At 43.5% G+C, this 23357-nt stretch overlaps 1 protein-coding gene across 1 annotated transcript in view; it reads left to right on the top strand.

Annotated features, from left to right (window-relative positions):
* The window catches only part of si:ch73-335l21.1 (insulin receptor substrate 1-B), a 47862-nt gene that overhangs the window by 5589 nt on the left and 18916 nt on the right, over window positions 1–23357 (top strand). The window contains exons 2-3 of the mRNA XM_058624784.1: window positions 9018–9319; window positions 9617–12779. Of these exons, the coding sequence (XP_058480767.1) occupies window positions 9018–9319; window positions 9617–12779 (3465 nt within the window). The remainder of the gene's footprint in view (window positions 1–9017; window positions 9320–9616; window positions 12780–23357) is intronic.

Here is a 23357-nt window from a genome sequence, read left to right as displayed (position 1 = left end):
GGAATCATTTTGGTTTGTGGACAAATCGAGACAATCGAGAACATCATCATTTCCAGGTTTGGTAATAATAATAATGATGATAATAATAATAACTTTAATTTCTTGCGCCTCTCTTGACACTCGGGGTCACCTCACGTACAATGCAAACATAAAAATTAGAATAAAATAGAAAATATGATAAAGAAAAGTTCTGTGGGGTCATTGGGAGTATGCGGTTCTGAACAGGTTGACTTGAAATGTGTCAGTGTTGCAGAGGTCAGAAGGGAGGGAATCCCAGAGCTGGAACACCGATCAACATTTCTCATCAAATCCACGTTAGCTGCATCCCTAGTTTGAGATCAGCAGCACGCCTCAGCTGGAGCTGGAGGAGTCATAGTTTCAGGTGAAGCAACAGTTTCCTCAGCTTGCAGCGTACAGTCAGTGAAAGCATAACAAATACTGAGGATGTCCATGCTGCCATACTGTAGAGTGCGGCCTCCTCCATACTGCGCCACAGTCCTGGGAAACTTGGGGAAACTCACCTAAATCTGCTCAGGAATGGTCCAGTATCACACAGGCTCCCTCTTGAGCTGGTGGTAATTACACAAACATGAGGCAGCTGCCGTGCAGGGCGGTATTAGGATCCCGGTTATTTATACAGCTGAGTCCAGTAAGACCCTTTCAGGCAGCGAGTACAGTATCAGGATTGAGGGCAGCTATTTGCTCAATTATGAAGAGTCAGTGGAGTGTGTAAAAGCTTACCCCTCGTCCGAGGTGTGGGCTACAATCGTCGCCCCGGCCGGGAAAACTGTTTCTGACTTCATTAAATCAATCTACCGGAGCCAAACTTAGGACATCGTCGCACCAAAAGAGACACGCTATCAGAACACACGCGCGCCCACACGTGAACATGCAAAAACAGGAGAAAAAACAAAACACAATCGAGAATCTGATGAAGTAGCTACATCAGATACGTTGTCTGACATTTATTAGACCACATTTTAGTTTATTTTAAAGTAACTTACGCAAAGAGCAGGAGCAGGAGCAACAAGGAGCAGCTCTCAGGCTGACAAGAAGGCTCTGGAAAGGTTCAGAAAGTCAGCACAGGGCACCATAGGAGTGCAGCTGTCCTCTCTGTCAGACATCTACGACACCAGGTGTTTGCGCAGAGCCACCAGCATCACCTGTGACAGTTCACACCCTGGGCACAGCCTGTTCTCACTGTTGCCCTCAGGGAAGAGGTACAGGTCCATCCAGGCCCGCACCTCTAGGTTTGCAAACACCTTTTATTTATTTTAAGTGCAATAAGAGTGCTTAACACTAAGTAACTCTTCCAATCTGTAAGTGCAATATTCTTACACTTCTTATCACCTGCAATATACACACCCCACATACATCTACCGTTGTACAGTATGTATTGTATATACTGTATTGTAAACGTGCAACTTTCCTCTCCTTTTACCAAGTGCAATATATAAAATAACATCCATCCACTCTGCTGTACAATGTACTGTATGCACTATCATATACTGCATATTTCCCTTACTGGCTCCCACTGTAAATACTTTGAAATACTTTTTTATGCTTTTTTTTTACAAAAATTTTTCTTTGCAGTTGCAGCATTTAAATCACTTTTTGATGCAGGTTTTTTTTGCATTAACAATTGTTAAAGAAACTTAACTTAACACATTATATAATAGATTTGTTGTGATCTATGTCACGTTTTCCCTGTTTAAAGAAAAAAAAAAAGAAGACATTTGAAACATTTAGAAACATCTGTTTCCAGATATAATGACATGGTTATTGATGCTAATCCACGAACAGTTATTCCTTCACTGTGAATCTGTTTTCAGTTGTCTGCGGGTTATCATGACGTCATTCGATGACACTTAAAATACCGCAAAACAAATGCACTTGAGGTCAATGTGTCAAACTGAGCTGCTGCGCATGTTTCCTCGTCTTGGCAAAAGTCGGAGGAGAACTAAAGAGACATTATCAGTGAACTATCCTTTACGGTCTGAACTAGAAAAACAAACTCTCGTCAGGCGGTCTGTCGTTTCACTGCTCTGGTCAGTGAGATGTGCATCTTACCGGTGTTTGGCTGAGTTGGCTGATTTAAACGTTAAGCTGTGCTTAAGCACCGCTCATCTCCCTAATTAGTCAGTAATTATTGTCTCGAGGGTCAGCTGCTGGTGGCTCACCAGAGACTATGTGCTAATGAAGTCAAAGAGGAGACTAGAGACGAGGGGACTAGAAGCCTTAAGTTTAAAACACGCACCACTGACCCTCATTCTCCCGCTGTCTGTCGTCTGCAGTGACGCAAACCTATAGAGATTGGATTCAGATGGAGCGGTGAGCTGCCACAGGACTGTTTCCTCTGCATTAACACTCTGTGCATGTTAACTCCCTGTAATTTGATCTAACGACCCAGACAGCCCGTCCTCGATGTGGACACAGCTCTGGCTTTGTTGCAGTGCAGCAACGTAGTGGGCACAGGTCATTGGCTACTTTGGAAGTTACTCCGTTTTGTGCATAAATTCATCTCTGGATATGCGTTTTAGAGCCATGAAAATCATGTTTGAAAACACTGCTGGCAGCGTTTTTCTTTGGAAACTCCTGGTTCATGTCAAGGCCCAACCCCAGTCCTTATTTTTAGCCCTACTGAGTTGGAACGGAGTTACAAGGCGTACTGGTCGGGTCAATCAGGACATCCCATATCCTAGTGGTGAGAGCTCTTTAAAGCTCTATTAACATTGACTTCCAGTTTTAGTTTCATCATTGTGGTTTGTGTTTGTAGCACCTTCTGGAAACTATAGCAATGAAGCATAGTAAGGATGGAGCCAGTAGTGACCTTGAGCTCTCCCCGCATGTTCCGTCAATTATGTTCTCAGGTATGATCGACAGCTCGGCCAACGAGCAAGGCCAAGGGCAACATGATCCATTTAGTCAATAAGCTCCCATATGTTAGACACGGGGCTTTAAATGCATAGTAACCTCGTATAGTGTGCTATATTGATCGCTGTCGGTTGATAAAAGCACATTAGCGCTGTCATAGTGGAGGTCAGGGACTTGGGATTTATCAGCCATACAGTGAAATGATTAGAAACACGGGGAGAGAGAGAGCCGAAAAAAAGCCGCATCCACACAAACTGGTGGGTTGTTCCTCTGGGATATGCAATACACAGGATGTTGCACTGATTGTCTAGACAGAACATGAATCCTGCCAGTTTCTGCCTTTGCACTGCAAGTTCAGAAACCCGTTCAGTTTGAACTCAATTCAGTTTTAATTCACAGTATCACAAAGAATGTAGAAAGAACACGTATGCTTGAGTCCTGGGAATAAAAGCTCATGGAGGTCTGGAGCAACATTGAGCAAGAGTGAGAGAGGTCTATGCTGGATGGATGTGGAGAAACTTTCTCTTCCAAAAAATTATATACAGAACTTTGCTTTAACTGCGTCTTGCATGAGTGTAGAAGTGAAAGGTGAGGAACTAATTCTCGATGAAGCCTCATTTTTTGCCAAATTGGTGATGAATTAAATGATCTATGGTTGTCTACCAGTGCACCTGCACGCACTTTTAGCTTTTCATTATTTTTAACACCGAACACTGGTTTAATCATCAATAAAGATACTGTTTTTTTGGGCTGCAACAAGTCAAATAATCAACTACTAAACTATTTTTATTCCAGCTTCCTAACGATGAACATTTTCTTATTGGATTTCTTGACTCCACTATGACAGTAAACTGAATAACTTTGGTTTGAACAAAACAAGACCTTTTGGAAGAACTGAACTATATTTTAGCATTTTATGGCATTTTATTTTATAACTAATTTATAAATCAGTGAAATAGCTTGATCAATAATGAATTTTTCATTAGCCGCAGTGCTACGCTGTTAGACTGTATCTAGATGTGAAGAACAAACCGTAGTCGTCATGTAATGTGCTGTAATATAAATGTAGTTATGGTAATTGAATATTAAAATATAAATAATGTCTGTTGATATATCCCTGCTTTTTAATAAATCACTGCTGTAAGAACTTTTCCACTTTGGAAAATTGGCACAAGAACTTCAGATTTCATGTGTTATGTGAAAAGAAAATAAGAAAAATGAAATCCTGTAATCCAGACTTCTACGAGACTTCTAAAATGATGACGGACAATATGTGCCTACACTTCTATTTGACCTCTGACCTCATATTAGTTTAAATAGGTAAACCAGTCATTTCAAAAATACATGTTTTGGTGATCCAAAAAAATACCTAATGCGAGACATCTGTGTTTCTGCTAATAACTGATCTATGGGGTTTGGGTTTGTTCACATTACACATGTTAACTCTGGGGACTCTGACCTCACAGTCTCCAGAACGTTCTTGTTGGACTCAATAATCCAGAGACTGCATGTTTACAAACTCCGAGTCCAAGATGGCTGCCAGTGCGTCGAGGGCGTCTGAGGTGGCTGTGTGAGATCTTTAGCTTACTTCTGCAGTGCTTGTTTTTTTCTTGTCTTGTCGAGGGACAACAAACGTTGGATGCGTCACCAGTAATTTCTTGCACTTGTGTGTGTGTGTGTGTGTGTGCGCGGGCGAGCTCTTCTGGCTAACACAAACCACATGTGAAGGCAATCTCAGGCAGATGCTGGTGTTGGGGAAGCACTGTGTCCCCGAGTGTGGGCCCAGATTGGGGGATTTCAGATGGTTGGAGATGGATGAAGTGATAGGAAGTGGAGGATTTGGGAAAGGGGAACATGGGCACATATGGCAGCCAGCAATAAGGCGGACTTTTTTTTTTCCTGCTGGTCCTGGGTGGCTCGCTGTCTTTCTCACTCAGATACATGCGCGAACAAAAAGAACACAGCTGTCTCCTATCTGTCCGCGCCAGTAACCCGGGGTGGTTAAAGGAGGCGGGTGTTATGGGGGCACAGTAGCAGGGGAAACTGCTAGAAAATGGGGTTTCGTCTTCAGAAGTCCCCGTGCAGTGTTTTGTGGTATTATGGCGCAGCTCAGCATGCTGGGGCAATGAGGTCAGATACTTGAGACAGAACCCAGTGAGAGTCGGTTCATTGCCAGAGTAGTTTCCCCCTGATTTACAGGCTGCATTACTTAACTACACTAAGTAAAAGGGTTTTATTATGGACTTGGCTATAAATTTCAATCTTTCTTTTAGTTTTTCCAAAGAAATACTTTTCATGTAAGTTGTTGCTCAACTAAAACTGTGGTGAGTGCAAGTCTGATTCATTGGTCAACAGATTAATTGGGCAGATTAGCGTTCTTTCTTACTTATTTATGTACATTTACTAATTTGTTAATTTAAAAATGGATTGGAGCAAATAAAGCTTTTCTGATTACCTGTTTTTATGTTTTTAATATTTAGTTCATACTAAATTGTTTTTATTCAAAATGTATGTATATATGTATGTACGTCCAGTAGATAGACAAAATGCAGATTGGAGAGCCAGACCATAAGTGTAATAAATATTTTAATTTAAACAGCTTTGCTCAGCTTCATAATTTGTATTAAACTGTTATTTTATCAGATGAAGGAAAAAAAGGGAAAAACAATGTCCAAACAAACAAAACAAATGGCCAACAGATATTTTTCTTTTGTGACATGTGTCAGTTATTTTCTTGATTGAGTGTAAAAGGGTGATTGGTGTTTCCCAAACCTTTACTATTTTTAAACTCACTCAAAAAGGTGAATTGCTTATAATAGTTGGCAAGTATTTGGAAATCAATCGCTATGCAGCTTTTAACCTTAAACACACCAGAATCTCGGTATACTGGTTTATGTTCTTCACTTCCATAGGATTTGTGTAATAACGGCAACATTATGCAGCCTGTGTCTTAGGGAGGAGCTGTCAGTATCTCGGCTGCTCCTCCGAGTAGCATGAAGACCGTAGCAGATACGACGCCACTTTTTTTATTTGAAATCACATTTGGAGACGTTTGGGTTAGTTTATGGCCTCTTTATGTACAGTCTGTGATCTCCCGGGCTGTGGCTCAAGCACTGCAAATAAATCTGCATGAATAGGCGACAGTGATGCCCGTGTAGGTTGCCATTGTAGGCTGCGAGATTCATGTGTGGTCGTGGCGCAAGGAAAGTAAACAACTTGTGCATCAATAAGCCAGTGTATGTTGTTTTCATGGTTGCTAAATAGAGAAAAACTATTGAAACCTTTTGAAACAGTCGCCTCATATGAACTCTTCGCTCCTAATACACACACACACTCCATCAAGGCTGCATGAAAGTTGGCAGTTGGCACAATGTTTTGCTGCACACATTGCGCCTATTCAGCCAGCGCTTAACACAGATGCTTCATTACCTCCAGGTGTGCTCTGCTTTCATGCGCATCCGGCTGCAGTCCACGGATTCATCTTTTGCTCAGGGCCATTTTGTGTGCATGCTTTTCTGAGGGATTCTTATGTTGTATAGGGGTGGTGCTGTACTGCACAGCAGCTGACCGGCTGATAACCTCCATGTGAAGTGAAAAAAGAAAACAAAAGAAAACAAAAGAGGCATCTCTGCTGAGTCCTCACTGAGCTTTCTCCCCCTAGGACAGCCAGGAGAGATCTATAATTCATTCAGCTTCTAGCAGCAGCATCACCCCCAACTTTATGTAACCATGAAGAAAGGTCTGTGATGTTCGATAGATCAGGCTAATATCCCTGAGGGATTCTAGCAAAACCTCTTAAAGGGTTTGAGTGCTTTTGAGAGTTGCCGATAAGAGTCCACAGTCCAGAGATCAAGGGTGTTTGGGTGTACGATGTGTACGCTGCTTAGGGTACAGCTGAGGTTTAAGGCTGCACTGTACCCAGAACCAACAAAATACTTGCACTTTCCTCTCAACACATGCTAAATGGGCTAGTCTTTGAGGACAATTCTGGACTGTAGATTCACTAAATTTTTTTCTGAAATCCAAGCAATTTTCTTAAATAAACCTCCTTTTCCTCCCTTACAAAGTCCTTCTTTTGGTTCTTAATGACTCTCTGATATCTTTTTGGAATCTCTCACAGTCTCATTCCCTCGGTCCCCCACAGAAAAATCCCCAAACCACCCCTTCCTGTTGTAAATCTAAATCGAGGAGTCAAATGGGGATTCGCAAACACAGCTCCTTGCACACAGGGAGAAAAGCCGAACACAGAACAACCATGCATGGCCTTGAGTGAGTCATCTAATGTAGCAGGAGTGCCTCCACACAAACACACATACACATACACACAGCCACTAAGCCACAGCCTCCATCGTTTTCTAGAAAACATCTATTCTGAGTTCCTTTCAAGTTTCGAGCAAGTCTCCAATTTTAAACTGGAAGAAGGCGCAGCGAGACACAGTTAGTCTTTTTCATTTGCAATAACAAGTAAAATTGTTTTGGGAAGAGGATCTAGGGAGATATTTGTCACAGCAGCAGCTGAGTTACCGTTGTGTCTTCACTGTGCATGCTGGGACTTTTCGTCTCCATATGGTTGCCATTGTAGGATTTGCAGCAGAGTCACAGGGAGGAGAAGAAGAAGAAGAAGAAGAAGAAGAACTACGGGCAGACAGAATCGTGTGGTCAGGGTGCATGGTGTTTGGACTGATTGGGCCAAAAGCAATGGTTAATGTAGAATACCACACAAGCTCTGTAAAATTGACATCACTCACTCAGTAACTACAATATGCCAGATGTGGTATGTTAATAAGGCAGGTGCTAGAGTTCACATTAGTGTACAAAGAACACTCTGTTCCTGTGAAGGGAGCAGGTGAGCAACTTTTTGTGGAGGTTTGTGTCTTTAGCCTTGTCATGATGTTGACTGAGTTGGTCTGCAGAGTGATTGTTGTCATGCTCAGACAGATCCAACCTGGCACTTGGACAGAGAAAACAAAGAAATGTGGTACATGAAACGAAAGAGGTCTTACTAGGAACTTCTTAGGGTGGTTTCTTTGAGTCGGAACAAACACCCACCCTAGAGCATGAGTCACATCATGGTATTCATGGGTCTTTTGGTCAAAAGTTGTGGGGTCCCTTATAAACGAGCTTAGAGGTTTTTTAGGGGGTAATACAGTGATTTTGATAGGTTGATAGGACACATGGGTGTGACTTGTATGAGTCCCTGGGAAATTCAGTGGGTCCCCAATAAACTGACCATCGTTTATTTATTTTATGGTTCTGTGGACAATACAGTGACTTTAAACACCAAACAGTTGACCAAATATTAAGTGCTTAAATAAGTCTTCTGCTTTTGTATGGCTCCCAACAGTTCAAATTTCAAGTCTCAAGAGCTTTCTCTCCTGTCCTTTATTGCCGCAGTAGTTACGTACTGTCTGAATACAGAGCGCTCAACACAAAGGATGAATTGAGCGGCAGTACTCTTGCTTAAAGACACTAGATTTTATTAGTTCACAAAGACAGTTTATTGCCAGTATAGCCACTCTTGAAAATGGCTCCTGAGGAGCTTATTAAGTACTTTTTCCCCCTGTGAAATCTATGTTGGCGTTGTTTGGTGAGATTAACTTTAAAGTATTTTCCAAGGTGGTTCACTTGTTTTCCACAACAGTTGCTTTACTTAGTCATCATTCTTGTGCAGGGTTTCAGTTGTCAACTGTTGCATTTCTCCTTCTTTTTTTTTTCTTCCACACTGCTATGTGTGCTTGTGTGTCAGGATGTGTGTGCGCGCGCTTGACAAATGAGACCCCAGGTATGGAGCCTGCAGGTACAGTGAACCAGTCACACAAGCTGCTGCATGCACTGGTTGAACTCGGATGTTTTATAAAAAATCTGTAAAAAGCCCAATATCAGCACAGATTACATAATAAAGGCACCTTGCCCTCCAGTAACTAAGGTAAATAGTGGTGGTTTTACGTGGTATGTCCCTTTGCGAACATACCCATGAAGGTCATCTCTGTGCTTTGTTGCATCAGTTGCATATGTCAGTGCTTTTCATAAATTCTGCTCCGTAACACTTTAATTACCCCTCAATTTTTCCAGCCACAACCTTCTCTTTTTTTCTTTTTCACCCAAGCAACCTTTTAATCTTCTTCTCCTTTCTGTCCCTGAAGGTAAGAACCCAGCCGACGTTGGAGCTGCAGGAGACTATGGCGTGCCCAGTCCTGGTCCTGCATTCAAAGAAGTGTGGCAGGTGAAGGTGTGGCCCAAAGGTCTGGGTCAAGCTAAAAATTTGGTGGGCATCTATCGCCTTTGCCTGACTGACAAGACGGTCAACTTTGTCAAGCTCAACTCTGATGCTGCTGCTGTGGTGCTGCAACTGATGAATGTCAGACGCTGCGGCCATTCAGAAAACTTCTTCTTTGTTGAGGTGGGACGGTCTGCTGTGACAGGCCCGGGCGAGTTCTGGATGCAGGTGAGCCTGTAATCTGCAGTCCATTTTACTGTTTCAGCCTCTGTTCCCGACATAAATGTGAAGACCCTATAATCAACAGAGTGATAAAAATGCAATGTTGTAGAAACCCAACATTAAAACAATTCCAAAAGGCAATTCCATAACTAAAGGTGCATCTTAAATTGCAATAATATTGAAATTCCAATATTTTTTTTCATAATAATCAAAATTGTAACTAATATTTAATTTATAAATTCATTCTCTTGAAGAAGTATGATTTAGGTTTACTATTTAAAGAGTTTTTGTGTCACACCATAGGTGGATGATTCAGTGGTGGCCCAGAACATGCATGAAACTTTGCTTGAGGCCATGAAGGCATTGAGTGAAGAGTTCCGCCAACGCAGCAAATCACAATCAAACTCCGGCCCTGGTGGCGGTGCTACTGCCTCTAATCCCATCAGTGTTCCCTCACGTCGCCACCACCCAAACCCTCCTCCCAGCCAGGTGGGCTTTACCCGCCGGCCCCGAACCGAGCCCCCTGGAGGCGTGAACAGTGGAGGCAATGGGGCCAATGCGTCTCCCACACCACGGGACATCTTCCCAAGGTCTCGCACTGCCAGTGATGGGGGGAAAAGTGAGGATGGGATGACCACACCTCTCCAAGGACCGAGCTCCAATCCCTCCACCAATGGCTCATCCTCTAACACCCCAATCCTCAGGTCTAAGTCTGTCCGTTCAGTCCCCACCACAGCTGCTAAAACTCCTCTTGGGCTGATGCGCTCCATCTCAACCCCAGCGCCCTCCCCAGCCCAAAGCCTCTCATCTAGTTCTGGGCATGGCTCTGACTTTGGAGGCGTAACATCTGCTGGCACTGGTCCAAATTGTGGTACCTACAGTCGACTTCCTTCCCATCGTGCCTCTGTCTCAGGATCTCCCAGTGACTATGGCTCCTCAGATGAGTACGGCTCTAGTCCTGGGGATCACACGCTCCTTCCCTCCCCAAGTCTCCCTGGAAGCTCTGTTGGTAGTGTCAGCAGCCAATCTCTTGGTGAGGAGGGAGCAAACTACATCCTGATGGGTCAGCGAAGTAGTGGAGGTGGTGGTAGTGGCAGTAATCAGGGGAACATGACGTCCACTTCCCTTCCAGTACCAGGAACACCAACCTGTGTCTCCCAGGCCCATACCAGGAGAGTGCTACGTCGCTCCTCCAGTCGTGAATGTGAAGCTGAACGTAGGCTGCTGAGCAAGCGGGCTTCCTTACCTCCCATGACCCTGGAGAGGCTGGCCCCACATCAGCGTAGAGCTGAGGAACCAGCAGATGAAGATTCTGCTGATTATGCCATTATGTCGAGGAGCACTAGCCGTGAGTCCTTCACTTCCAACTCCTCTTCCACACAGAGGAACTCTGTCCTGGGTCCTGGGTCAGCAGGGGGTGGAGGATACTTGGATGTGTCTGGGGAGTTCAGAAATGAAGGGAGTGGTGGAGCAGGTGGTAATATAGACGTAGGTGTAGACAATGGGTATATGTCTATGCTTCCTGGTGTCACACAGCCTCCAGTATCCTTGTCCCAGTCATTGGCTCTCTCTGTCCCAGACTCAGACTCTAAACCTGCTGATGATTACATGGCCATGACCCCTAACAACAGTGTGTCCCCTCCACAGCAAATACGGCCTCCACCAGCCTCTGATGGCTATATGATAATGTCCCCGAATAGCAGCTGTTCTCCTGACCAACGTGGAGGTCTCTCTGGAGGGGTTTGGGTGGGCAGTGGTAGTGCAGACAGCAGGGCAGGGAGTGACTATATGAACATGTCTCCAATCAGTACACGTTCTGTAAATGGTAGCCCCCCACCTCCCGAACACACCAGCCATTTAGAATCTAGCTCTCAACAGCAAGCTCCAAAAATGGTGTATTCTTACTATTCCCTTCCCCGGTCATACAAACATAACCCTTCTGCTGGACACTTTGAAGATGGACCTGGACGAGGAAGAAGGCATAATGGGAGTTGTAATAGGGGAATTGGTGGAAGTAAGACTATTGGAGTGCGTCAGGAGCAAGCAGCAGCCGGCAACTCAGTTGTAGGACGCCACCTGTCACTCTCCTCTTCGTCATACTCCTCCAGCTCAGCCAGCAGTGAGAGCCTTGGGGAGAGTGAGGAGCGAACTGCACAGGCAGTGAACACCATGGCTGGGGGATCTCAGTCTAAAGATGGGAGTAAGCTCCAGCAGAGACGGGGCTCTGGTGGATTGTCCAAGCATAACAGCCATACTAGAAACAGACCAGTGAGTCTGTTTGTTGATGTATCCAAGGCTAATACTCTTCCTAGAGTCCGTGAGAATCCTGTGCTCCCAGAACCTAAGAGCCCTGGGGAGTATGTGAGCATTGAGTTTAAGGGGGAGAAGTTCAACCAAACTGGGACTGGAGGAGGCCGTGGCAGGGGTACCAGACATGGCTCAACACTGCCTCATTCCTCAAACAACCAGAATCCTCAACACAGGCCAACTTCTTGCCTAGGTAACTTTGTCCCTCTCTCCCGTAGTCCCTCTGCTCCTGTCACTCCCCCATCTGCATCTGAATATGTCAACATGGACCTGGGTCCTTCTCCATCCCCCTCACCCCTGTCCCTTACCCCAATAGTTTTCCCGCCTTTCCACACCCCTCCTACGCCTCCAACTCTTGCTCATGCCCCAAAAGCTTGCCACGAAGGTACTGCTGGCCCTTGTGAAGGGGGAGCTGAAGGAGCTGAGGCCCAAATAATGGAAAGCAGAGAAAGTGCTCCAGTTGCGGCTGAGTCACCTACATCTTGTGGAGACTATACGGAGATGGTCTTCAACTTGAATAGCAACAATGGCCCAAGGTCATCCTCAAGTGTCTCCCCCAAAGCCCCCTCCCCCACTAGGACTGATCCTCCTGTTCCGGTATTATCACGTGGTCTGGAATTTCCCCTGTCCAAGCCCGGACTAAATCCAGACCATGGGGCTAAAGTTATCCGTGCCGACCTCCAAGGACGCAGGCGACATTGCTCAGAAACCTTCCTTGCCTCGCCTTCTCTCCCCACTTCTACCTCTACATCCTCTTCGTCCACTGCCTCCCTATTTCCTGAACACACCCAAGCTGTGGCCCGTCGGCTGGGCTTTGAAAGCATGCTGTGGGGTAATGGTTCTGTGACTGATACCCCCAGTCAGTGCATCCCACCTGGACAGCAATCCCTTCCCACAAACACTCAGACCTCATCCACTGAGCAAGGTCTTAACTACATTGACTTGGACTTGGTCAACAAAGAGGGCCCCCATTTGGGCCTGGATGGACCCTCAGGTAGCCAGACCTCCTCCCGGCTCCTCTCTGTACTGGGTGGTCCTGGGATGGGGGGAGTGGGTGCAGCAGTTGGCAGCAGCTCCAGCCTCAACACTTACGCCAGCATTGACTTCTACAAATCAGAGGAGCTGCGGACACATCAGAATGGAAACAAGGAAGGAACAGGTAAGATTTGTCATTTTCTTTATAAATACACACATTTATTTCTATATTCATCTTGTGTCATCCTCCTATCTCTTTGTCTTGCGAGATCTGCTCTGACACACAATTCACACAAAGAAATACACTTTCAAGAAAATCAAATGAAGCATAGTCTCCATCCCATTCATACTTCACCTGGCGCCATATTAGAATGTTGACTTTACTTGGATTTGTATGACTGTCCAGATACTACACAAAATGTAAGATTAACTACACTCACAATCTGTAAATTGGTTTTCCTGGCTGGAGTTTAGTGTACATCTAAAGGGGAGTGCACACTTTTTTTACCTGATGTGATTATGTTAGGTGTTGAAGGCCAGACAACCTATTGGAATAACAATCAACATCAATATACTGGAAATGAGTATTGATCCTCTTGAGGTCTCTTGAATGTTGTGTAAGCTTTCTCACTGCTGCACCTTGTCAACTCAGTTTTTCCTTTTAAGTATTTTGGGGCAGATGCATACAGTTTTAAAATATAGAGTATTTTGATGCAAGATTTGACCTGCCCTGTTTTTCCCCATCTCACTGTAGTGCCAGCAACTGAAACCATTCAGAAGCAAAACTTTGTACTCTGTTCATTTAATTTGAACTTTGACCTGTCATATTACGATAATTAAATGTGACAGGGTGAAACTAATGGAACATAAAACTGAACCCTATATGGACCAGAATTTTCGATTTTATTAAACTTTACTTAAGGAGTTTTTCATTGCCCGACTTTATTTAAAAGTTGTGATGTTGTTGTGAAGGAAAGTATGCACCCAATAAAAATGGGGTTGCCAGGTTTGTAGGCTCGGCTGTGTATAAAAATACTGAGGACAAATTAAAGGAAAAAAATGTAACTTGAGTAGCTTAGTAATGTAGCAAGCTAATTGAACTTGACTGAAGAGATTAACTGCATTCTTACGAAGGTCATTTCCGTCATTTGATGTTTTGTTGACAGTGATGGGAAACCTGTAGTTTAACCATGAGGAGATCCCTAAAATCCCCCAAAGGCTCTGTAGAAACCTCCTCAAGAACTTGTGGGACCTCCATAAAGGACCATCACAAGCTTAAAAACTGCTCGAATCACCCAAAGGACCTTGGCAGCCTTCTTACTGATACCTTAAACATCCTAAACAACCTTGAGAACCTCGTCAATAACCTCATAAAGGACCTCATAAAGGAGCCCCACAAACTTATGTGGAATACATACGGTGTGTCTGCTTTGTTATAACTGCTGTGTTGTCATAGTAGGGAAGGTCAGTCAGGGCAGAGTATGAGTTTTCATTGTATTTACATTTTTTCCTTCTGTGTGGGGTGATTTTGTAGCTGTGGGGTACCACCACAGCTAAACAATGCCTCAACTAGGTCACTGTGAGACATTTCCTCATAGAAAAACATTCTCCTTGAGCCACTGTCTGCACCAAATTGGCCTGTTAAGAAATAGATGTCTGCAGTTCAGGCAGCGAGAGCAGCATTTAAATGGAGATGTGGATTTATAAGCTTCAGTAAAACACTCAGTAGTCTTACTTAACCTTCCACAGTGGGGCTCTTGTGATGAATGCATCCTGCCAAGCCTCGTTGTTTGTGTAGCCCCGCTAGCTTCCCCATGATTTGCACTGTAGGTTGTGTTAGACTTGAAACCCCCTGGGTTTCTGTGGTAAACATTTCATAGCTCCGCTCCACAGTGGGATGTCATGAAAAAAAATCTGAGGCATTAGCAGAAACTCATCCTGGGATCTTGTGGCGAGTGCAGCGTGGCTGAGCTCAACACTTGGTTTTTTCGAGATTCCACAGATGGAAATGAACCATCAGGCCGCATCCATATACGTAGCACTGTTGGTTTTATTGTGGAGTGGAAGCCGCGCTGGTGGAAGCGGGTGGTGGGTGTTGGTTGTATTTTAAATTGTAGTACTAGCAGTGTGGGACCATATGGGCCCTGGCTGCTGAGTACGTCAGAGAGGCAGCGTGGGGGAGAATGTTACACATTGGCTGTGAATGTTGAGATGAGGCCAGTGCTTCACTCACACAGCTCTCAAATGCCTCTGTACAGTGTTCCCCCTCCTTTCATCCCTCCATCTCACCTCCCCCTCTTTCCTCCTTCAATAAATGATCCTTTTGTTTGAGTGTTTTTTACCACAGTGGGTTGATGGGCCTCAGCAGGGCCAAGCCCCGGGACCAGTGGACTCTCCTCAAACTGTTTCCCTTTGCAGTGTATAATTTGTATAATTTGTATCCCTATTCTTATTATTTCCCCCCCTCGTGGCCTGTCTTTCTGTCTTTGTTTTTCTCAAGTGTGCCTCCCTGTCCTCACACTTTTTCGGTCTTCACAATCTTAATCCTGGTCCAACATATCGGCAGATGGATACTTGAAATTCCTTCCCTCCCTTCTGTTCACTGCACATACTATTGTTCAGCTTTTTTTTTTTTTTCTCTTCTCACCAAAACCTCTCTTGTTTTCACGCCTCTCGTCCTCCTCCCTCTTCACATTGTGTTGCTTTCCATCCTTTAAACGCTTGTGGAGGCTCTTAAAAATAGATTTTAGTCTTGCATGTAGACATTTTCTTTTTGCTGTCGAGCAGCGTAAGAGAATCAGACGGACTAAAACAAAAATGACATTATTATGAACATGGCACAATCCCAATTTACTGCAGAGAGAAATAGCTTTTAAAAATGTTTTATTATCTTGTCTTTTTTATCCCGTGTGCTTTTTAAAATCACTTTGATCTGTTGTAATGACAGGGATTTCTCTTTCCCCAACAGGCTCTGGCTTGTTTAGGGAAAGACTGTGTGTGTGTGTGTGTCTCACATACTTTTGGCAAAGAGGCCCATAGGCTAAATCTGAACATCAGGAGTGGGACATGGGCCAAAAACAATCCTGTTGGCCAGTGGTTGGATCTTATGTAATGTGCAAAATTAACCTCTCATGATTTAGATAATGAGGACAAGCAGGGTGAGCCATTTCACTCCAAATAACCCCCTGAAAAATCCAAACGGATTGTCTTGTGACACACATTTTAACGTTGTGCGTCTGTAGTAAAGGCTACTTTGGTGTGTGTGTGTGTGTGAGAGAGATGGCGTTTGTCATGTGATGGAGGGAAGTGACCTTGAGCAGAACCGAGTGATCCACTTCTTTATTTTCGGGGGAAAGAAATTGAGTCAAATCAGCCACCACTCCCACAAGAAGTCCATGAGAGGACTTTATTATTTGAACTTTCAGCTCTTCTTTCCCAGCCAATTATTTTATTTCCTTACCATCTGGAGGAGGACGTGTGCTGGTCTCAAAATAACCTGTTGGCTTTTAAAATTCCTGTCCTCAGACTTGCTCCCGTGGTTGCACCTTCATGCATATGTATCTATAGTATAAAATGTGGCCTGCATGCATAGTAAAATGTAAAGCCCTTAATAAAATGGCTGGTCTACGAGCCACAATAAGACTTCATCTTTTTAATGTTACAGTTGGATTGAAACCTAAAAGCTCTTGTGTTTTGTTGTTCTTTGATCAAGAGTCACATTAACGTATATTGTTTTGTTGTGTATGAGGCCGTTTACATTTGTTTACTGCAACTGATCCAGTGGATCAGTATCTACAGCCTGTTTTTGTGCATGTGTGCGTCTGTGCCATCATATGCGCCGTCTCCTTGTGTCTGGACCCTTAACATTTGTCACATGTCCAGTTGTTACGCAGACAAATGGATTGGTTAGTTAAGACTTAAAATTTTATTTAAAAAGCCTGTTTAGGAAAAGTCCCTTCCATATATTTTTTATTGAAGGATAGTGATTCATTTTATGTAAATATGTGACAAAGAACGTGAAAAAATGTGAAAAAGAACATTAAGGATACTCAAGGAAAGAGACGAGAGAAACACTACGATAAAAATGTAATGCATACGTTTCCCTCGAAACTTCTGATGGTGAACATACGTAATAAAGAAAAAACTTTGGAAGTAAATAAACAGCCAGTTTTAGCTAGTTTGCTAAGTTTTAGTTTGTTTTGACAGACCTCACCTGTCTGGTGGATCCACATTATTACAACTCCAGTTTTGTTTTTGTTTCGATAACTGTCGGGACAAAACCACATGCAGTCACACAAACGGACAAATTACAAAGGAGCCAACACCCTTTCTAAACCACTTCATGCAGGAGGTAGAACAGAGAGCGAGTGCGTTAGCAATGTCAACAATAATTTATCATTGCACGGAGAAATGTACGTACTGTACGTGCTGTCGGAGGGGAAAGTTTCAATCTTTTTCTTTCATAAGTTTGTGCTTGTATTTAATTGTGGTGCTTTTATTTAGTCACTGCACCATGTTGATAGAAATGACAGCTACATTTTTATTAATAAGGTCTTTATTATTAAACCATTAAATGGCTTTGATTTAATGCATTTCGTAACAAATGGCGCTCTATACATTACACACAGTTTTCCTGTCAGACGGACATGACAGACTTGACTCGCTGGTTGTCTAAAACCAGGCCAAAGATTAATGGCACTGGTAATGTTACGTAAAAAAAACAACCTCGTGAATGTGACATGACCCCCAAAGAGGGTGAGGCTGAGTGCACAGTCAGTGTGTGTGTGTGTGTGTGTGGGGTGGGGGATATTTGAGGCACATTTAGCACATGTACCAAACCTTTAATAGGGCCTCAGTTGTTCCGATATATGCACATAGCACCGGTGCACTCCTGCTGTTGTGTTCACGTAATACAGTTTGTATGTGCTCTGACTGCACACAATAATGCACATGTAGCCTCCAGATTCTTCTATAATAACATGCATTTGCTAAAATGGTTGAAAAGTCATGTGACGTGTGTATATGTATATATATATACATATACATATAGATAGATAGATAGATATGAGTTATTGGTTATGCAGGGTTGTCTATGGTCAGCAATTGTATGCTACTAAATAATATGCGTCTATACTAACTCAGTTGAGAATGTGCTGTATAGCATGTGAACGTTCAGGTACACGTCTGCCTCCGCTATGCCAGGTGCTGATACATGACATTTCAGCTTATTAGTCACATAAGAGCAAAACATGGAGCTGCATCAAATCCTATCGGTCTTGGGTTTTTATTTTTGCTTTATTCAAAAAAACTGGACATATACGCTGCAACAATGGGCTCAGCCATTTCTCCCGGCTATCGTTCTACAAGCGCTTGAGCAAAGTCGCCGTCACGCACAGGTGAAGGTCGGCAGTCGCATATTAGTTTGCTTTGCAACAAACGATAATTCAACTAAAGCACCCCATTGTATGAATGAATTGAATCACAGTGTTTATCTGGTTTTCTTTTTTCTTTTTTTTTTCTTTGTGTTCTGGAGGCGGACTGAGCTCCCGCCTCCTCTGCAGAGTCAGACCCAGAGCAGTGACATGCAGCTCCGCTCGTAGATATCCAGAATGTAAAAGCACACAGATGTGGAGCCGTGGCAGCCGGAGTGAACATGTGGACAAAACCAAGATTAATATTTGACTTTAAAAAAAAACCAACAAAACACACTTCTCTCCATTGACTCAGCAAGCATCCATTTATCCAGTTTTATCATAATCAGATCCGCTTACAGGTTGCCCAGATTCATTTAATTTCCTTTCTATTCAACTGTATCATCACCTCTGTGGATGCAGTTGGAGGTAAGGCCCTGCGTTTTATGCTTACATAATCCATATGGATTAACCCTTTCCCTCATTAGCCTAATGTAGAATGACTTCTCCCCATGTAGAGGGACAGCAGGGGCTCTCATGAAGATTTTCTAATTTATCCATTACATTCCCTTCATATTATCCAACAAAAGCCACCAAGTTTTTGTGTGTGTGTGTGTGTGTGGGGGGGGGAGAGATTGTTTTAGTTAAAGTCAAGGACATTTAGTTCTTTAAAGTCCAGTTTGCTTTGTTTGGGTGGTCGGGCTCACACCGCACATAGCAACAGCTCTCCTCTGTTTGGGTTTTCACCGACTCTTGAAGGTTGTGCGTGCGTGCGTGCGTTTGTGTGTTAGTCCCCACCACATATGTGTATGTAAGAGGACTCGTACACTGAGGCATTTTTTCCCATCGACCGCAGCAGCGTCTCGTTCCAGCCCCTCATCTTTGTCCTATTAGGTGAATCAGAAGCCTAGACGAATAATCCGAGTTCATTACCTACACACACATATACACCGATCTGTGACGCACAGTCATCTACACAGAAACAGAACTTTTTTTTATTATTTAAATAAAGCTTTATACATTACAGTGCATGCAATCACAGAAACAGAGACAGAAGGAACCAAACCAGGGCAACGAAGGACGGAAAATAAAGTTAACATAAAGTGAGTAAAACAAACTCCCAAATACAAGAAGACATTATTTAACACATTTGCGAAGTCTCCTAAATCTCGTTTGGCCTTGACTGTAGTAGAAGAATCAAGGACCAGAGTCTGTGCAGGCTTTGCCAGGGCCTAACTTTTTTTTTTTTTATGCAGCCACATCTGGCAGCATCATGGGGATCCATTTGCTGTGTGCAAATAATGTGCTGAATATAACAGCCACTGAACAACAGGGGCTGACACCTGGAGAACATGTGCTGTAGTTTAGGCTTCGGTCAGTCAGTGAGAGTACATGCAGTACTGTGCAGGTGTGTGTTTCAGATATTGCCCCAGGTCCTCCCTTCCTCAGACTAATCCTCTATTGACTACAGTGTCAGGGAGAAGAGGAAGTGGATGTGGTTTTTCAGGATGAATGGAGTCTAAATCACTCCTGGGTGTGATGCATATTTCATAACCTGATCCGATTTTTAAAATGATTCTTTATGTATGATTTACGTCAGTGACATTGTGCGTGATGAGTGTTATGCGGCCTCTATGTAGTATTTTATTTTCTAAAATAATGTTACAGTAGCACATTTTGTAAAAAAAAAACAACACACAGTGACACAAACCAAAAACTCCTACCAACATTTATGCAACATCACTATTGAAACTTGTTGCCTTGGTGATCACCAGTCAAGAAAACTCATTCATTCACATTCTCTGACGTCTCGTCGCCCTCTCCCACGCCTCGTGTTATTTTCATCTTCCCAAGACCTTGGCGAGGACGTGTGTGTCTTATCTCCCACCACATGCTACTTTATATAATGCACACACACACACACACGAGCTTGCTGACAGTGACGTTAAAGAAACATTTTCTCGGTGCAGGACGAGGGCAGTAGAGTGGCTTCATTCTTGCTAATCAGCTAATTGGACGAGGTGTGCGTGCGTGTGTGTGTGAATACTTGTATTTGTTCTCACCTCAGGACCTTTTCTGGCATAAAACTTGACCTTGCCATGGCCAATAATCCTCACGGAGACCAAAACCTGGTCCTAATGGGGCAGAACCTCATTTCTGGGCAACTGGTAAAGTTTAGGGCTAAGTTTTGAATTGGTTATGTTAAGGTTCGCAGTGCCCAAAAAAGAATAGCTGCACAAACCTGCTCTTGTGTGTGCGCACACACGTGTGTACATGCATCTGTGTGTGTGTGTGATTCCTGTAATTCCACACTGGGAGTCAGGTTTTATTTCTGGGCCTTAATGTAACAGACCCATCTTTCATTGTACTTCCCAGTAGTGATATCCCAACAGAACAAACTAGGCCTGAGTAAGTGTGGGCCAGTGACTGTTTTCAACATATAGTGGGATATTAAATTATGACATCAGAGTCTTCCCCATTTCAAATCGTAAATATTGAACATGTTTGATATTTATGACTGAACAGTGATTGGGAGATGTAGAAGTATATGCAACAGAGTTGATTCCATCTTCTCAACCATGACTTATGACAAGCATATGAAATGCTGGATGTCCTTCATTGTTGCCCCATTCTTCTTTGTTCATGTCATGTTATTTGACCTGCCCTGACACAGCTATCACCATCCGGCCCTACACACCCCGCGCTGAACCGTGCTGGTACCCTATGGCGGAAACGCCGCTCTATGTGAAATAATCTTGTAACACACTTGTTTACGTGTACCGTTTACAGAGACATGGAGTTAGTTCATTTACACTGAACACATAACCTACTATAATACTCACTGTGTACATACTTAGCGAGGTTTGTACAAGGTAAGTTTAAGGGAAGGAAAGTTGCACATTTTGACGTCTCGGAAGAATAACCTGAATGTGTGCGGCGTGTGCGGAGAGGTGAAGGCGTCCACGCGGCACAGGAAAGACACGAGACAGGACCTGAATATTAAAGAGACCAGTTACTACTACTATCATGAAAAGGTGCGTTGTAGTCTGATCCCCTGTTGTTGTTGGTGTCGTCCACAGCTCCACCACACACGAGGTATCGCTTACACACATACACACACACGCCTCACTTATCAGTTGCTCTAGTACGGCTTGAAGTCAAACGCAGATGCAGACACACTTCCTGCGTAAGAACGGCTCAACCTGTAAAACAAATTCAACAAAGGTATCATCTCACGATAAGGAGTTCAGGAAGTCTGTCAACTGACACATGATGATGCTGATACTGCGTCGAAGGAATGCGTCCACCACAGCTCCAGCGATACTGTATCAGTGTCGGAGGCTCCGAAAGCTCTATCGCTGTTTATGAGGTTAATGTGGTGATTGTGTTCTCGGTTAAACCATTTATTATTTTGTCTAAAACTGGGACAACCGCTTAATTTGTTCCACTAACAGTCCTCAGCCCAGAAATATAGATGAAAAATGATCAAATAAAACAAAGTGAAGAAAGTTTGAAATATGTGCATTTTATTCTCTGAAAGACATCATTATTATTATTATTATAGTTAATGAATTGATCAACACATCAAAAGTGAAGCTTTGGATATTTAAGGTGTGTAAACCAAAATATTATGTAGCAGGACTTCATGCATGTCTTAAGTCGAACATTAAACATGCATCATTTTTGCTGCTATACGATACTTATAGTCGCACCACAGTGTTGGTGCTTATAGGCTGACATTTTGTGCCGATGCACATGTGGAGCAGGAAGATAAACATATCATGTAACGAAAATATCTTGAGTGAACAGTTGCACCCACGTAAAAACAACATCAAAACAGGAAGGTGTTTACAAGCTCTGCCAAAAAATGCGTGTGTGTGTGAGATTTCCTGGTAAACTGCCTGGCCGAGTGAATATTAATTAGGTAGTAAAACCTCAGCTAATGGTTCAGTACTCTGGTCATGTTTTGACTGACTAGTGGCTTATTCACGCGCGCACACAAGCACAGTGACAGGAGAATGAATAGTATTGGCAACTTGGTCAGTCAAAGAGGCGCCGCTGGACAAAGTGTGTGTCTGTGTGTGTGTGTGTGTGTGTGTGTGCTTTTGTGTCTTGAGGACTTTAGCCTCTGAACTTGTCATAGATGTGACAGGCGCATATTTCACTGCCACACCTGCATGTGCTTGCCTCTCAGTTCAGAGCTCCTTGGTTACATTTCAAAATCTTCATTTGTTTGTTTATACACACACACACACACACTTTATACGCACACACACACACAGAGGTTGGCACAGCTATTTTTTTGATACTGCATTGACAACCTTAACAAAGCATTATCCCTAACTTTAACCTAACCTCAATTCCAATCTTAGCCCTAAGCATAACCATAATACACACACACACACACACACTGGTTTCCATGACTTCAGATGACATTGCATTGACTTAAATTCATTTCCTGGAAAATGACTCTAAGCATTATTACTACTGGCCTAATCTTAACCCTGTCCCTTAACCTCAGCCTTTAAAACATGTAGTAAATGTAGTAAATGACATCATGGGGACTTGATCTTTGTCAACCATAAGGAAGACAAGTCCCCATAATGTGACACACACACACACACATGCACTTACACACTCTCACACACCCGTCCAGTTTCTTTTGTAAACAGTATTTTGCTCAGTTTGTTCAGAACAAAGCCGGCCATGCCTCCCTCCCTCCTCCACTCTCCAAACCTCTCCTTCATCCCCTCCTCTTCCTGCCTTTTCTTCTTTTTCTCTTTGGACTTTTTGTTTGCTCTGTTTTTCTATTTTCACATCCGACGTGTCACTGTTTTTCCTCACTCTCTCTCTCTCTCTCTCTCTCTCTATCGCTGAAGGAACCTTTAGCTGTGACGTGTGCGAGAGTGAGGTTTGTGCTTCACTGTATGTATGAACGAATGAATGAATGAATGAACGCTCTTCTTGCAGGGTCACTGTGACTCGAGGCCTTTCGTCAGATATAATATACTCGACATGATTCGATTTAGATCAGAGGGAAGATTCCAGAAAGCAGCAGAGCACTGCTACATGAGCAGATCACCGGCTAAGCGTTTTATGAACTTGGCGTCTTCCCTGGCCAAGTTTGAGCGAGGCACCTGCCCGAGCACATCCTCTGTGTTCAAATCCAAACGGAATTCTCACCGCCGCCGCCGCCGCGTGTTGCGTAACACGCTGCGTAATTGTTGGGCACGTCTTTGCACATGTCGTAGTCTGAATGAATGAATGTAATGAATCTTAATGCATTTGTTTTCTTAAGTGAAAGTGACACTGCTCTCATTACCCTTGAAGTAAATACGAGACAAACCAGT

Source organism: Solea solea, chromosome 3 (genome assembly GCF_958295425.1).
Source record: "Solea solea chromosome 3, fSolSol10.1, whole genome shotgun sequence".
Classification (NCBI taxonomy): domain Eukaryota; kingdom Metazoa; phylum Chordata; class Actinopteri; order Pleuronectiformes; family Soleidae; genus Solea; species Solea solea.
This window is presented reverse-complemented; position numbering and strand designations above follow the sequence as displayed.